At 31.9% G+C, this 17,300-nt stretch overlaps 1 protein-coding gene across 2 annotated transcripts; it reads right to left on the bottom strand.

Moving 5' to 3' along the window:
• Positions 1 to 599: 599 nt before the first annotated feature.
• LOC131805402 (collagen alpha-1(I) chain-like) lies at positions 600 to 15,371 on the bottom strand. 2 transcript variants are annotated; one of them, XM_059128532.1, is made up of 5 exons: positions 14,712 to 15,371; positions 14,011 to 14,665; positions 13,738 to 13,941; positions 13,350 to 13,504; positions 600 to 11,242 (listed from the first exon to the last, which is right to left on the bottom strand). In XM_059128532.1, exons 1-5 carry the CDS (start codon positions 15,082 to 15,084, stop codon positions 11,196 to 11,198), a joined length of 1,434 nt encoding a protein of 477 aa, XP_058984515.1. In that variant the 5' UTR covers positions 15,085 to 15,371; the 3' UTR covers positions 600 to 11,195. The 2 variants fall into 2 exon arrangements, with proteins under 2 accessions (XP_058984515.1, XP_058984516.1); XM_059128533.1 differs by having other exon boundaries at positions 14,011 to 14,644; positions 14,712 to 15,370.
• Between the last annotated feature and the right edge of the window lie 1,929 nt (positions 15,372 to 17,300).

Below are 17,300 nucleotides of genomic sequence, written 5' to 3'. Positions count from 1 at the left end.
ACAAAATGAGGTTCCTCCTCCACCAGAATCTCCGGATACCAATCCGTTGGACTATTGTGTCTGGAGTATTTTTGAAAGCAAGGTTGGCAATAAGAAAATACCAAAGAGTCGATCGCCTCAGGCAAGCGCTTCGCCGGGAATGAGCCAAAGTACCGCAGAGCAATATTCGGGCAGCGTGTGAGGGTTTCATTGGCCGTTTGAAGGCCATAATTCGTGCCAAAGGTGACCAATTCGAACTAATCTAAAATTTGATGCTAAAAAATGTAAAAATTATGGCGTCCGACTTTGTTGCAGTTTTTTATCTCACCCTAGGGAGGTAGGTGCTAATATTATTTGGCGCTAGACTTTTACAAAAGTTTTTTTTCGAGATACAGTTCAACTCAAAAAACTGGTAAAATTGACTCGACAACAATCAACAAGCAACACAAATATAAATATAATAAATTGTGTCATATACATATAATATTATTTTTTAATATAAAGATATAAGTGTACTTACCTATCTCAAGTATTTGTTACTAAAAATATAAACTTTCGGATTATATTCCTTCAGAATTTTGAAATATTTGTTATACAACTTTAAAGGAAATAAAACAAGATTCGCTGTATAAAACAAAATTTGTATTTATTTGATGAGATTATCACAGTTTTTTTCTATTCTTCTTTTCAAACTAAAAAAATAACGTTTATAACAATCAAAACAAAATAAATATTAGAAAATAACAACATATAAAAAATAAGGACAAAAGGAATGTAAAATGTAATCAATTTATTGAAAGTGTGATTAACAAATAAGTAAAATATTATAAACAAAAAAAGTTTGCTTTTATGCATTCATTTGCATTTAGGGTTGACTTTTTTATATATATTTTTCCATTTGCCATATGAATATCCTGGCACTTGTTTGTTTTTTAGTTATTTGGATTAATTTTGTTTTAGATTTTGACTTGGCAGCAATATTTTCTTGTGTATGTTTTCTTAATATGTCTCTTTTGCCTTTGTAGATACCTATACTGTTGATTCAAACTATTTTTGTCTCCTCTTCACTAATACTTATTGAATAAAGAAAGTGGTTCTTCTTTTCATTTAAGAAAAAAAATTCGTTTAAAATTTCATTTTTTTCTGGGCAGTGAATTTGTAATTAAACTTAAGTTTTCTTTATTTATTTTTTTAATTTGTAAAAATTATAAAGGTATTTCAAATTAGTGTTTAATATTTTTTTCAAATTACTGTTTATTTTTATTTTAATTTTCATGTTGTAAATATAATTTCAAAAAATAAAACAACAAAAAGGCATATAAACGTAATAATAAAAATTATAATAAAAAAATCAAAATTTCTAATTTATTGTTTCATGGATATGTTTCCATATGATCTTTGTCTCCAGATTTTTTCTTTTTTTCGATTAAAATGATTTCAATAAGGGATTTATTTAAAAGCAAATTAAATTTTTCAAAAAAAATCATAAAGTGTCAACCGGTTTTGACGACAGATGTATACCCTCACAGCCTATGTCGGTTTATGAAATATATTTTGACTTGCATTATGATTATTCAAAATTTGGGCCGTTTATGAGTAGTGGACCAATATTGTCCACTTCGCATCTGGCCTAACTCAGATATAAATATTAGGACTACGTGCCAGGGTTGGACTATATCGATTAATTCCCTTCATTTTATATGACGTTTTTGAATTTTTGTAGGAAAATGTTGAATTTTTGTAGTGGTTCTTCATATCCCATATTTATATTGGATCCGTGGAAAATAGAAATATGGTGATACACGAAGTTTGGAGCAAATCGCTGACTTGTTCCGCATGTTATAAGACTTGTAATTATTTAAAATTTTGATCTCTTGTGGAGGGAGGTAGCAGAAGAAGTGTACCAATAAATCCCATATATGTATCAGATCTTGTTTAAGTAGAAATATAAGGGATTTGTCAATTTTGAAAAGGATTGAATATCATTTCGCATTTGGGACTCTTATATCCCATTTTATAAGAGACTAGCTGAACCCGGTGCACATCGCTGCCTCTTTTGCTTTTATATGCATTCAAAATTTCCAGATTTCATTGCAAATCGAGAAATATAACGAATCGGCCGATAATGGGAGCTATATCCAAATCTGAACCGATTTTAATATAATTTGACAAATTTATTTTTGTTTCAAATTCCGTTAAACATTCCAAATTTCATTAAAATTAGATATGCATAGCGTGTTTGGTGTATCAAATACATAAAATCGGCTGAAAATGTGTATGGGAGCTATATCCAAATCTGAACCGATTTTATTATAATTTGGCAAATAATTTTTTTTTAAATCTATATCTATATATAGATATAATTTTCCATGATGTTACCCTTTGTAGGGGGGAGTTACTAGAAGTAACTGGAGCGATACATTCCATCTTCACACCATACCTAGTGTTAATAAAAATATTGTGATATGTGCAATTTGAAGACAATCGGACACTTACATCACATTTTATAAGAGTTATTCAACATTTTGACCCTTTATGGGGGAGGCACTTGATGGAGTGAACCGATATTGTCCATTTTCACACCTGACCTAGCACTGATACAAATATTAGGATTTGCAAGGTTGGAGCAAAATCGGATTTTCCTTTCTCGTTCTGTGCAGTAAATTATTTTACCCGTACCCATTATATTAGGGTCTATGCGACGACGTGGACCTGCACAGACAACTTTTATCATAAGCCATTACAATATTGAAATGCGAAACTCAAAAAAATAATTCGGTGAATAATGTTGCTAAAATCATCAAAATACCGAATATAGGGAGGTACCGATATATGGGGGCTACAATGCACAGACAATTTTCTGTCATAGACTGTAGTATCCATAACGAACCGGTGAATAATTTCGCTTAAATCACCAAAGGTGCCATTATATGGTGGCTATACAAAACGTGAACCTACATAATCCATTAAAAAATGTATATTTCGAGGTGTTACAAACGGAATGACAAACTTAATATTAAATTTAAAGTTCATTAAAGAGTTTGGTTATGGGTCAAATTTATTGGTTTACGTTTTGATCCCAGATTGAAAATCCCATAATTAAAAATTTGTATTTTGGTTCATTTTGCGGGCAAGAAAACTTTCCGACAGAAGATGTAAGATAAAACCGTCAAGACAAACGTTTATATTTAAACTGGAATTCTTTAATATTTTAATTTTAATTTAAAGAAAATACGACACCCTCCTATTGAAATCATTTTTTTGTTGGTTTTATTCATTACCAAATGCAGATAGGTGTTAGTAGTTGTTGTAACAGTAGTAGTAGTGGCAGTAATAGCCAGCTGTAGCTATCATCATGTAATTTGTTCTTATATAATTTAGCTGAAATAGAACAATCAGATCAGTAGTATATATGATTATATTATATATATTTTTAGGTAAATATAAATTATTGTTTTTATTTATTTTTTTTAATAAATAAGTATTGCTGTTTTTTTTTTAGTTTTTTATAGATTTCTATGTCAATTATTGTTGCTGCAAACTTACCACTCTGTGTGTATAAAACTTTGTTTTGGTAACTTCTGTTTTGTATGTACCCTTCAATTAATTATATAATCGGGTTTATAATGTTTTGAAAGTATTTTTAACTTTTGGTATTTTTCAATATTTTGTAAGGAGTCATTTGTATTAAAAAAATTAAATTGTACTTTTTGGGACGGGGTTTGTGTACAATCAACAAAGTTAGGATTTATAAAATCAGAGTTTAAAAAAATAAATCGTATTGTGTTTTTTAATAACATTTTACAAAAATGCTATATTTTCTTTAAACAAAAAGAGAAATTAACAAATTTCGATATAAATTAAAATACTCAAGCTTTTTTCATTAAAACATAAAAGCAAATAAAAATGTATAAAATATTTTTTTGGTTTTCTTCTTTGTGCTAGGTTTCCGATCCTTATTTTCTGTTGTTATTACCTCAGCATTAATTATTTTTTCTTTTTTTTTATATTTTAAAAAAAAAATATAAAATTTTGTTTATATGTATATTTCTTTCATTATTCGTGCAACTTACCACTGTTTTTATAAAACTTTGTTTTTGATAACAACTGTTTTGTATCCTTCAATGAATTATAAATGGTTTATAAATGGACTTTCGATCTTTTTTTTTGTAAGGATTCTTTGGCAGTTTTTTAATAAATCTAAATTGTAGAATTCGTTGTTGTAAAATCAACAATATCATAGTTTAAAAAAAATAAATTTTATAATGTTTTTAATAAAATCCAAAAAAAAAATAATTTTCTTAAAACAGAAACAGAAAAAATAATTTTCTTAAAACAGAAATTGTCAAGCTTTCTTTTTCATTAAAATATAAAAGCAAATAAAAAGATTTATTAAATGTTTAAATAGTATAAATCAATATGATTTCTTTGCAATATTTTTACTTTTTTTTGTTATCATTAATTAATATCACCATAAATTATAGTTTCACTTAGTGTAAATGTACTTGTTTGGCATTCATTCATATTCGATATGTTGTCGTTTGCATTTTATGACGATGTATATAAAATTATTTTCGAAAAAATATACATTTTGCAGTCTAGTAGTTTTTTTTTTGGATTCGAGTTTAAAATATTATCATTAGGGGCCACTTTATATTATGTACACGTTACGTATATAAGCACCTGATTTTATTATTATTATTTTTTTTAATAAATAAACTTACCTATCACTCAGATTATCTTATATGTACCTTTTTTGTTGTATTGCATGCATAGATCAATCGATATTTATCACGTAATTGCATAATTCTTATAGCTTATTATATAATAATTTGAGATATTTCGTAGGATAAAAAAATTAAGGAATATTTTTATAATTTTTGTTGCGAAATATATATTGCAGTTCAATGCTAAGGAATGTTAAAGAAGCATAATTTCAGCATTACTTTGTGTTGAAAATATCTCCTAACTTTCAATCAATCAATCAATCTTTAATGATATTAGAGGGGACGCAATGTGGTCAAATTCAATAATTTAAGAACCAAGCCTTAAGTTATGATTATTCAAACTATTCACCCTTTATGGGGGACGTTCCGAAGCAGTTAGCCAATATTGACCAATTCGTTTCTGACCTAAGACTGATATAAATATTACAACGTGCCAGATTTGGATTATGTCGACTACTTCCTATACTTTATATGAGATATGTGCGAATTTTGTCCAATTGTATGCGAAATCATAAATTTCGATAAATTACGTATATAGCATAGATATAGCAAGTTGTAAAGAATCGCTGATTTGTTCCGCAAGTTATGTCAGATAAAAGTATTGGAAATTGTGACCCTTTTTGGGTGAGGTACCAGAAGGGGTTGGCATAAAAATGAACCGATGAATTCCATCTTAACACCAGACCTTAAGTTTATAAAAATATTGGGATGTGTGAAATTTTTAAACAATTGCATCACATTTTATAAGAGTTGTAATTGTTCAATATTTTGACCCTTTGTGGGGGAGGTGTGCTTGATGGAGTGGACCGATACTGTTCATTTTCGCACCTGATCTAGAACTGACGCAAATATTAGGATTAGCAAAGTGGGAGCAGGATCGGATTGTCGTTTCTCTTTCTGTGCAGAAAATATTTTTTTTTTTTGAAAATTTCGACGTTTTTTGGGGGAGTTACCAGAAGGAGTTGATCAGACCTTGGGTTAATAAAAATATTGTGATATGTATATAATTTGAAGACAATCGGACACTTGCATCACATTTTATAAAAGTTATAATTATTCCAAATTTTGACCCTTTGTGGGGAAGGTACTGGATGGAGTGGACCAATATTGTCCATTTTCGCACTTGATCTAGCACTGATGCAAATATTAGGATTTGCAAAGTTGGAGCAAAATCGGATTATCCTTTGTGTGCAGTAAATTATTACTATTTATTTATTTTTTTTTTTGGAAATGTTGAAATTATGTCTCGATCTAAGTTTGACAATAATATTACGATGTACCAAGTTTGGATCAAAGCGGATACTCCCTTCGAGAGTTAGCGTGCGCAGCCAGCCAGCCAGACAGATGCACATCGCTAGATCGACTCCAAATATTCTAAAACGAATTTGGTCCAAAGAGACCTAGGGTTTGAAACCGTTATTTCAATGAGGTACGTTTTGGCCGTATCAAATGAATTGATTTCTTGTTTTGTAACAATACATTAAATTGTAATTTTGATTATAAATATTTATGTTTACATATATAGCATATGGGTTTTTCTGTTTGATTCCCTCACACAGCTAAATAGATGGATCGATCCTCAGTATATAAAAAATATAAAACACTAACTAAGGGTTATGAACAAATTATTTTTGTTTCCACAACAAATAAATTCAAGTTTTTTTTTTAAAAAAATTTAAGTTTTTTTTTGAACATTAAAAAATATTGTGATTAATTTTAATTTAGTTTCTTAGTTTTCTGAGCTATCAATGCTGTTTTAAATGTTTTGAAATATTTTTTTAAATTGATGTATAAATTAAAAACACTCAAATATACCACACATCGTATCATTGCTTGCATTGAAGATAAACCATTTTGTTTGTATTTTACTCATATTAAAATATATATCAGGATATCACATTGGTCTCCTTTGAAAATATTCCGTTTTGCTTCCATTTACAAATACGTTTTAGAATTTTCTTTTTCTTTTTGGTAACAGTTGATGGCCGTGATCAAATTATTTTAAATGGAATATTTTTTCATTACAAACTTAAATAATAAAAACAAGTAAATAAAATATATAAAAATAAAAAATTTAAATTAAAATATTGCACTTCTTTGTTTTTTCGTTCAAATTTTAATTTATAATTATTTTTGTCATTTTGTTTGTTTCGTAGTGAACGTTTGCTATTTATATTAAATATTTTTTTTTACCACGTAATAAATAAATGTATAAAAAAGGTAAAAAATAAAAAATTAATGTTTTCATTTAGTTGAGATAGATGATATTGTAAAAGTTCTTCTTCAGTCTTTTTGGTATTGTATTTTAAGATTATTTGATTAATATCACATAATAGAAGTAAATGTTTGTTTCATTCATTTGTACCTTGTTTTGAATAGTTTCAGTAGTAATTTTTTTTCCTTGGTTTGGTATTGTTCTTAAGCCCATAATATTTTTTTTGTTGTTTTTTAGGTTTTTGTTCACTTATCACAGTCTCATTAGTTTTCAAAATAGTTGTTTCATTTTTGCATTTGCCTTTTGCATTGTAAATATACTTCATATGCATTGCATTCTTCGTTCAATAAAATTCTGTATGTTTTGGGTTTTGTTTTAAACTTTAGTTTTTTTTTTTTGTCATATTGTAATTTTATTTTATTATTATCTTTGATGATAAATTTTAAAATATAAAGCAAATGTGTAATATTTAAATATTATTATTATTATTAAATGATTAATTTTCTGTATCATAATTAAACATTCGTTCACGTTGTAATTACGCACATACCCTCTTATCATCTCTTTTTTTATCTGCAAAAAATATATTTAAGATAATTATTTTTGCTTATAAACTAAACCTTGGACTTCTGTTTTTGTTTTATTATTTTTAATTAGCAAATGTATATGCTATTTAACTTATTTTTATTAAGAAAATATTTTTTGGAAGTGTTGTGGTTATGAAAAGAAATACCTAAAAGAGGGACTATCAATGGAAATTTCAAATGATTATTATTTGGTTTGAAGAAAAATGTTTTTTTTTTTTTTTATTTATTTATTTATTTTTTGTTTTTTTGGGGATTCCAAACATGAGAAATGTCCTTCATTTCAAAGCATTTTGGCGAGAATTTCCCAGAAAAAAAGTTATTCGTGATGGAATTCAAGCGTCATGGTGTGATTTCTTTATATTTGACTTGAAAACCACAAGAGACTATCGTTAGAGCACTCCAGCATTTAAATGTGAATAAATCTTTTGAGTCTAGTACCATGATACTGCTAGGACGGAGGAAAACAGAAACATCAGCATAAATGATGCGAAAAGTAAAGAAGCGACTTGATCGAAACCCGCGTCGTAGTGGCCGAAAAATGGCTCGTGAGCTGAACATATCGCAATATTCCATTCGGCAAATATTGAAAACTGAGCTCGGGGTAAAGCCATTGAAATTTCAAATAGTGCAACTTACGCCGCAACAGAAAGAAAATAGACTCAAAAGAGCTAAAGAGTTGCTTCGCTTGGCCAAAAGTGGTAAAATGACGAATTCGGTTTTCTCCGATGAGAAAACATTCGTTGTTCAGCAGTTTGTAAACAAACAAAATGATGGTGTTTACTTGAAAGAGAGGTCAGCTGAAAATATGCATCTTCGGTTGGCCACCGCTCGTATTAATCGACCGTGGCATCAGAATAAATACCGCATTTTATCGCGAAAATATTCTAGAGGGTGTATTAAAGCCTTGGGCACGCAAACATTTTGGCCGCAGACCTTGGACATTCCAACAGGACTCAACACCATCGCACTCAGCACGCGCCACCCAAGAAGGGTTACAAAATGAGTTTCCTCGCTTCATTTCCAGCGCACAATGACCACCAAAATCTCCGGATACCAATCCGTTGGACTATTGTGTCTGGAGTATTTTAGAAAGCAAGGTTGGCAGTAAAAATACCAAATTGTCGATCACCTCAGTTAAGCGCTTCGCCGAGAATGGAACAAAATACCGCTGAGCAACATTCGGGCAGCGTGTGACGGTTTCATTGGCCGTTTGAAGGTCATAATTCGTGCCAAAGATGACCAATTCGAACAAATCTAAACTTATTCTAAAATTTGAAGCTATTTCCGAAATTTTTTGCTTTCATTAAAAAAAAATTAAAAAAATGTCAAAATTATGGCATTTGACTTTGTTGCATTTTTGACTTGTCGTTTTTAGTGAGACACATGACTTTTGATTTAGTCGCCGGAAACAATCAGACAATATTTGAGTAATAAACTGTATTGGCAGGGATCACCCAGGAGCGACGAGGGAAACTCTTAGTACTTCCAAATAAACAATGGCCGTATACCAATTTTGTCAGAACGATTTTAATTTCTGACATGCTCTATATCCACCACAGTTGGGTACAGAACGCATCTTCTCTTGGAAGTTGGCAGAGCTGCAACCTCCACACAAATCTGCTACTCAATATATTCACAAAAAACGTCAATGAAGAGCGGCATGTAGGGGACCCTCGGAAGAACTTGGCTTTGATTTCGATCCATTTCAGATAAGGAAAATGTTGCTTGGTAATTTTAATGCACTTTATCTCCGAACTCCTTCAATCCTTAATGAAATCCGAATAAAATATTGCTTTGGTACGGATCATATATATTTTTCTCTTTCAATTTTAACTCAAAAAGATTTTGAAATTAAATAAAAGTTGTTACAATTACATTAAACCAATTAAAATACATTTTCTATGATAGTCCATCTTTTAAATATTAAGGCCCTGTTTGTCCAGGACGATACGGAAGTGAACTCGAATTAAAAAACCCAAATTCCAGTAGTGAAATCCTCTAACTCATTTTTTGTTTGTTTTTTGAGTTACCAACAAAAGTCGATAAAATTAAAATGCTTATAATTTCGGTAATAAAGGAAATTATGGGTAAATCAAAGTGCCTACCGGTACATGCAAATTTTGGCTAACCTTAACTTATTTTTAATATCAAACATTTGGGTTTAAAAGTAGCCGATTTTTCTCGTAACTTAGAGAATGAGTTGAGAATCGCACTACAGGAGATTTTTTAAATTAAAGAAATGGGTATTTTTCTTTCGAGTTTACTTTCGCATTGTCATATCCAAAACAGGCCATCATTTTCGAAATACAACTCAAAATTAAAAAAAAATCTTATTAAAGAAAATTTCTTATTTCAAAATAAAATCTTTATGTTTCTATGCGCAGACACACACACATTGTATTACATTTCAGATTATAATGCAATAATTGTTGTTTGGGCAGGGTGATAATTGTGTATGCATAGGATAGGTCTGGGTTTGGGCTAAATAAAACAATAAAACTGTTTTGATTTTTAACTTAAAAAATATACAAAGAAAAATTTTTAATTTTTTTCTTCTCATTTAATTGTGAAACAATAATCTCTTATTATTATTATTATTTATATATAGTTTTTTATTAGTGTCAAAATAAAATACAAACATTTATGTTGGAAGTAAAGAATAGAGTAAATAGATTTAGTATTGCATTGCCAAGTGTTTGAATAGGAAATAAAACGACAAGTTTAAGGAGGATAGCATCGGGGGAAAAGAAAATAGTCAATTTAGTAAAAAAAAAAATTACAAATTCTTACAGAATATATAGGCGAAGAAAAAAAAAAACAATTATTATTTTCTTTTTATCGACTGAGTGCAGGAGTTACTGCTTTGTCCATCATCAAAAAATTACGTTCTATGGTTAAATTTTAAAACAATATTATTATGGTTACCAATAACAACACATCCACAAATGGTGTTGATTTGGTTGGTAATTTTTTTAAATTTCTAAATAAGAAAATATAATTTGGACACTTTTAAGCTTACATTTTGAATTAAGTGATTTTTAAGGGATTAGAATTATTGGGGGATCATCATATCATCATCACTTGTATAATAAGTGTTACACATAATATATAATAATATATCAATTATCATCATCATCTTGTGTTGATGGATAGATAGTACATATTATACTACTAATCTCTAATATTTTATATAAGATCTTTGTTGTTATATTTTTTTTAATGATTTTAAAAATATAAGAAATGAAATTATTTCATTTAGCGCTTTTAAGATCATGCATGTTGCAACAGACGATGAACAGACGTAGAGACACGTACCATCATAGCCGACACAATGAGGACGACGCTCCACCAATGCATTGAACGGCGACCGACGACTATTATTATATATAAGGGGGGTTATAATTATTTTTGTTTTTTTTTTTTTGTTTTTGGCATTACTCAATGATTTTTCTTTCATATTTATATATATTTTGTTAATATATATTTTCATAGTTGATGGTTGATTGGCTGATTGATTGGTTGGTTGGTCGTTTGGTTGGTTTGCAGCATTCACTATCATGTGGTATTATGTTGTGTTGTTGTATCATCGGCACGCACAGCGTATTTAGTGTTGAGAATAATAGCGTTGTATCTTATTATTATTATTTTTAATTTGTTTTTGTTTATAAACATCATTTGACTTTTGACTTAATAATAGCCCGCATTTGAATAACTCTGCTGATATGACTGCGTGTCTGTGTTTTGTTGGAAGAGAGATACAATTTTTGGTTTTTTTTTTGTTATGACCGAAACACAGGAGGAAAGTTTTTTTATATTTACAATAAAAATAATAATTGTGTTAGTTTGCTTAAATTTTATTTTTGCTTTTCTTAAAACTAAAAATGTTTTGATATTGGTAAATGGTAAATAAAGACAGGTATAAAGTATTTTACTTTCCACAACAAAAAAATAAAAAAGCAGTAAATTCGGCAGGGCCGAACTTTGAATACCCTCCACCATTTGAAACTAATTTGGCAATTTTCAAAAAATAAAATAAAATCCGTTGTTAAAATCTTAAAAATACCGAATGTATCCGTTATTTTAGGGTCTATATAAGACGACGTGGACCTGCATAAGCAACTTTTGTCATAAGCCATTACAATAGCTAAATGCGAAACTTGAAAAAAAAAAATCGGTGAATAATATAGCAAAAATATCGATTATAGGGAGGTACCATTATATGAGGGGGCTATACCTGTACATTGTACCATTATATGAGGGGGCTATACCTGTACAGACAATTTTCAGTCTTAGGCTGTAGTATACATTACGAACTTCAAATACCAAATTTAAAACCATTTCGGTAATTAATGTCGCCAAAATCATCAAAATACCGAATATCGGGAGGTACTGTTATATGGGGGCTATACGAAGACGTGGACCAGCACAGACAATTTTCTGTCATTGGCTGTAGTATCCATTACGAACTTCAAATACAAAATTTGAAGCAATTCCGATGAATAATGCCCCTAAAATAATCAAAAAACAGAATATCGGGAGGTGCCGTTATATGGGGGCTATACGAAAGCGTGGACCTGCACGGACAATTTTCTGTCATAGGCTGTAGTATCCATTACGAGCTTTAAGTACCAAATTTGAAACAATTCCGGTGAATAATGTCGCTAAAATCATTAAAATACCGAATATCGGGAGGTGCCGTTATATGGGGGGTGTTATACCAAAACGTGGGCCTACATGGCCCATTTTCAATACCGTAAGTCCTGCAGACATAATATACATTTGAATAAAATTTTATCCACCTACTTCATTTCGTTCGGAGAGTGATTTCGACAAACGAACGGACATAGCTAATTCGACATAGAATTTTATGCTGATCAAGAACATATGGGGTCTAAAATGTATATTTCGAGGTGTTACAAACGGAATAACAAACTTAACATACCTTCCATACTGTGGTGGAGGGTATAATAAAAATGGTATACCTGACTTTAACCTCAATTGCAAATCTTTCAAATGGGATATATACCAAAAATAAAAAATTACTATAATATATTAATTCTCTGATTTTTTAATGTTCTCTCCGAAAAAAAGGTCATTATGGCATCGAAACATGCATGCCAAATTATAGCATCTACTCTTACTTCTTAAAATGAGGGGGATTTGTGTCCGAATTGAAAATATTTGACAAATGATTTCGAATAATAATCCTCAAAAGCAGCGATATCTATTCAGATTGGATGGCTTAACATTGTAGAATGTTGGGTATTAAACAGCTCTAGATATATGACTACACTTTGGCTACTCGGCTCGAATTTCTTGATCTAGAATTCCACTGGCACACATATAATTCATTATCTAACGGCCAGAAATAATTGACAGCATCAAATGCTTTAAATAAGTGACATTCTAACAGCGGTTTTTAAGTACGCCTTTTTTAAGATCGATAGGGTTGGACCGATGAAGGCAACCACTGCTGTCTCGGAAAATAAATTCTACAACCCGAATATTAGAATGATTGGACAGTTCTCTGAGGGTTTCCTAAAACTCCTTTCCCGAGATTAACGAAAATTCACTTATGGTCATCAAAAAAAAAAAAAAAATAGAAGCCAACAAGTTAGGACATAAACCATAAGATACCTAAAGCCTTACTTAGGAAGCCATCTATGGATAACTTTCTTTTTGATAAATCAAGATAGAACCTTCCGAACCTAACTTAACAAATGTTAGATTGATTTTGAACTACTAATTCCCTTATTGCTTATTAGCATGAAAAATCTTGTGGAAAGTAATTTCTATTTTTTTATATTCAAGCAAAGAAAGAAAAAATTGAATGGTACTTACCATAGCCAGCATAAGCGCGTTCATCATATGTTTGCTGCGCGTGTTGAGAGTAATCTGCCTGAGATGTGTTATAATCAACAGCAGGCGCTCCATACTGTTGAGTATAATCTTGACCATATGTTTGATAGCGGGTATCTTGTTGGCCGTATGTTGAACTTGAAAAAAAAAAAACAACAAATTATATATTAGATAGATCTTCATATACAAATTATAGAACAACTACAATTTTACAATAAAGCCATACAATACAAAGTGTAATGAAATCGCTTCGTGGAAGAAAGTTATATAAATGTGCATATTTTGCAAAGTGTTTATGCTTTCGATTAAAATCAAATGAATGCACCTTTCACAATTGTTAAAAAGAAAAACCATATAATTTTTCCCTTACCTGTATCCTTGATATTGACTTTGATCATATTCAGCACTTGTATAGCCACTGTTGGCCTGGTGTGTGGCTGCATGCGTTGGTGCCGGAGGATAAGTTGATGTCTGTGCATAACCATTATATGTTGTCTGTGCTTGTGGTGCAGCATACGACTGGGCATAAGGATCCATTGTTTGTGTGGCAACATGCGGTGGGTAACCATGGTGGCTGCAATTACAAAAAAAAAATATTAACATTTCTCCCATTTTGTTGAACAACTTGCAATTTCTCTCTTACCTTTGTGGTGGTGGTGGAGCAGGTTGATGTGCCACACCATAATTTGCTGCTGGTTGTTGTGTCATATGTGGAGGTTGATGATATTTTGGCGCAGGAGCTCTCTGGGAATATGGTCCGGATTCATAACGACCACGCTTGGGTCCTGGTGGGCCACCAGGAGCGCCGCGTTTCAGTGACATTGGTGCTGCCTGTGAGTTAGATGCATGCGGTTGTTGGTGCAGTGGGGGACGTGTCATACCAGCACCCTGGTACGCACCACGTCCTCTTGGTGGACCACCACGTCGCACCATACCGCCATGCTCTTGCATAGGAGCACCACCATGCATGGACATCATACCACCGGCGCTACCATTATGTGGATTATATGCTCCACGACCACCACCTCTTGGGCCACCTCGACCACGACCGCGATAATTTGGTGATGTACCCATTAATGGTGGCTTACTACTAACCAACGGCGCTGTCGAAGCAGTCACCACGGCATTGGGATCCGCTTCTTGTGCTGCCGCAGTTGCAGCAACCTCTGTTGCAGCAGCTGTATTATCTTCCTTTATGGCAACAACTTGATTGTTAGCAGATGCTTGCACCGGTGAGATAGTTTTATTGTTATCCACACCGGTGTGTTGTTTCGGCTCTGCAGCGTCCAAAAATGTTTCTAATCACATCAGTAGTTTTCATGTGTCTTAAAAGTGTATACTTACGTTGGTTGTACATTGGCATTCTACCGGTTCCTCGCATTGGTGGTCCACCTCGGGGTGCCCCCTGAAAACCACCCCTGCCAGAATATCCGCCTGGACCACCCATACCAGGTGCTCCGCGCATTGGTGGCGCTCCTCTTGGAGCGAAACCTCCACGTGGTGGATAGCCCATCGGTGCGCCACCCATACCGCCTCCACGTGCTCCATAACCACCTCGGGTTGAGAAACCCCCGGGTCCTCCCATGCCGGAAAATTGACCCCTACCCATACCCCTGCCACGACCCCGTTCAAATGAACCACGCATACCGCCGCGTCCACGTGTGGGAGCCACACCACCAGTTATAGGTGCCGTATCGACTGTTGTAGGAGCCTCCATAATAATTTTTCTTTGCTTTTAAGATCTACACACAATTTTTTCTAAGCTTCTTCTATGAATGCCCAACCAGCCGACGACGTTGCGGCAGCTTTTATAGATTTATTGACTGATATTTACGCGACTTTTATTGAATGTTTTTACTGAGATGAATTTCTGACCTGATAAGCATTACTTTTTCTCTTTGAACCACGATTTAATAAAATACTTTCAATTTTTTCCTACAAAATAAAGATTTTTCCGCTTCTTATGTATACACTTTTTTTTTGCATCTGTCGGGTGTTGCCAACCTCAAAGTTGTCGGCAAAATGGCGTCGCTTTGCGAGCCGAGCTATCATTTTCAGTGATTGTCAGATGACACAGGATAACATCAAAGGAAATGATTAAAATTGCCGTTATGACAATTTCAAAATTTGAAGCTATGTTTACATATATGTCCTATGAACAATTCGCACAGAAAGGTGTGGTTGCGTAAGCCAAAATTTTCAGTGCAGATGATTTAAATGGTCGCTATGACAAGTTCAAAATTTAAAGCTATGTTTACATTTTCGTCCCATGAACAAGCCGCACAGTAAAGGTGTGATTGCGTAAGAAGCTTAAAGTCTATACATAGACATTTCATACATGAATGCCAATCCTGCCGTCCCTTTTCCTTATAATTTGACATTAATATTTCCTTGCAGAAGGTCACCAATGTAAATGAACACATATTTTTCAACACCAATTGCCTTTATACTTGCTTTTTTGATGCAACAATTTTGGCTATTTATTGCATTTTCTTTTGGTCAGCTGGGTGGCATTTATATCCTCCTAAGGGTGGATATGGGTTAATCTGGAAACAATTTTGTATTTAAATGCTATAGTTTGCAAAATATAGTATACATTACGAATATATATTAACAACTTCCTAGCGATTGCTTTAGGTGGGACCAGATTTGTACCTGCAGTAAACAACAAAGCATTGAGGGGAAGGATATAAAAGCTTTAAAATTAAACATTTTAGGTTTATTTGTTCTGCATTTTGAATTCAATAATTGGTCTGTTCCACAACTGCAAGAATGTAAAAGTTTTCACTGAGATAACTGATTTTCCCTTAATGATATCCATGGTACAATTACTAAGGTAATCTCATGCTATCATACGATTACATTTTTTTTCTTTTTTGTCCCTTCACTGTCAAATTTATATTTTGTAGTTCTTCCTTAAAATTGGGCATATGCTGGCAAAAAATTTTCAATAACTTTAGACCAAATATTTTGTTGTTTTCGCACCTTTTAGAGGGTATAAAAGTCAAGTTAGAATATAATCTAAAACAGAACAGTAAACTATTAGTCCGATAAGTCATGTAAGCCTTAATTTTGCAATGATTGAATGTAACCAAGCCAAGGGAAGAGTATGAAGACAATATCACAATTTGTTTTATACAGGTAAAAAATTGTCGCCATTTTTAGTCGAATTGGCATTAAATGCGTTACAAGAAATTGTTAATGTGAGCTTTCGTTTCAGTACAGAATGAATATATCAGTTATTGTCAAGATTTTGGTAACATTTGTCAGCTGGTAGTTCAGCAGATTTGATTCTTAAATTCGGACCTAAAGTAAAACCTAATTTGAGGTCTACACAAGAACTAGAATCACCGAAAACGTTTCCTAAAAATAAAGGGTTTAAAATATTTATACATTTATTATTTTTGTAAAATCTGTCACAAGTTATGCGAAAATATTTTAGATATGAAAATAGATTTTGCCATGCCATGTTCAATTTAGCAAATGAGTTTACCTACCATGAATGATATCGAAGAAAATTGCAAATCTAGAAGATTCTTGCAGGTACTGGAACAGGACAAATATAACTTCCATAAATTTAGATATTTTTAAATAAAATAACTTATTAAAAATGTACGCAATTTTTTGTTCATATAACTTTGACAATAGCATTACTTACAATAACAATTTTCTATTTTAGTTTTGCTTTAGACTTATATACGTCGTCATTCGGAGGTTATTATAATTCGCGATTTTCAACATTTTTACAAAATTTAAATAATTGTTCATTCAACATTTTCAATTCCAAATTTGGTTTGACAGTTCATGGTCCCAGCACCTATGTCGATGCGTCTATCTATATTCCTCTACCATGTAAAATCCACTCTATTTATAAGATATGTACATGCTTTCGCTAGCGTTCAAGTCCCAACTCTCAAGTGAATCAAACGGTAT

Source organism: Musca domestica, unplaced genomic scaffold (genome assembly GCF_030504385.1).
Source record: "Musca domestica strain aabys unplaced genomic scaffold, Musca_domestica.polishedcontigs.V.1.1 55, whole genome shotgun sequence".
Taxonomy (NCBI): domain Eukaryota; kingdom Metazoa; phylum Arthropoda; class Insecta; order Diptera; family Muscidae; genus Musca; species Musca domestica.
Note: the sequence above shows the minus strand (reverse complement) of the source record. Positions and strands in the feature narration are given on the sequence as shown.

Bases quoted from the DNA above. Each gene is read 5' to 3' on its own strand.
- LOC131805402 (XM_059128532.1), bottom strand. From the start codon at position 15,084: ATGGAGGCTCCTACAACAGTCGATACGGCACCTATAACTGGTGGTGTG. The intron at 13,505-13,737 runs GTAAGGGAAAAA...TTTTTTTTCAAG, and splicing joins AGTCAATATCAAGGATACAG to TTCAACATACGGCCAACAAG. The intron at 11,243-13,349 runs GTAAGTACCATT...AACAAAACACAG, and splicing joins ACGCGCTTATGCTGGCTATG to ACACGCAGTCATATCAGCAG.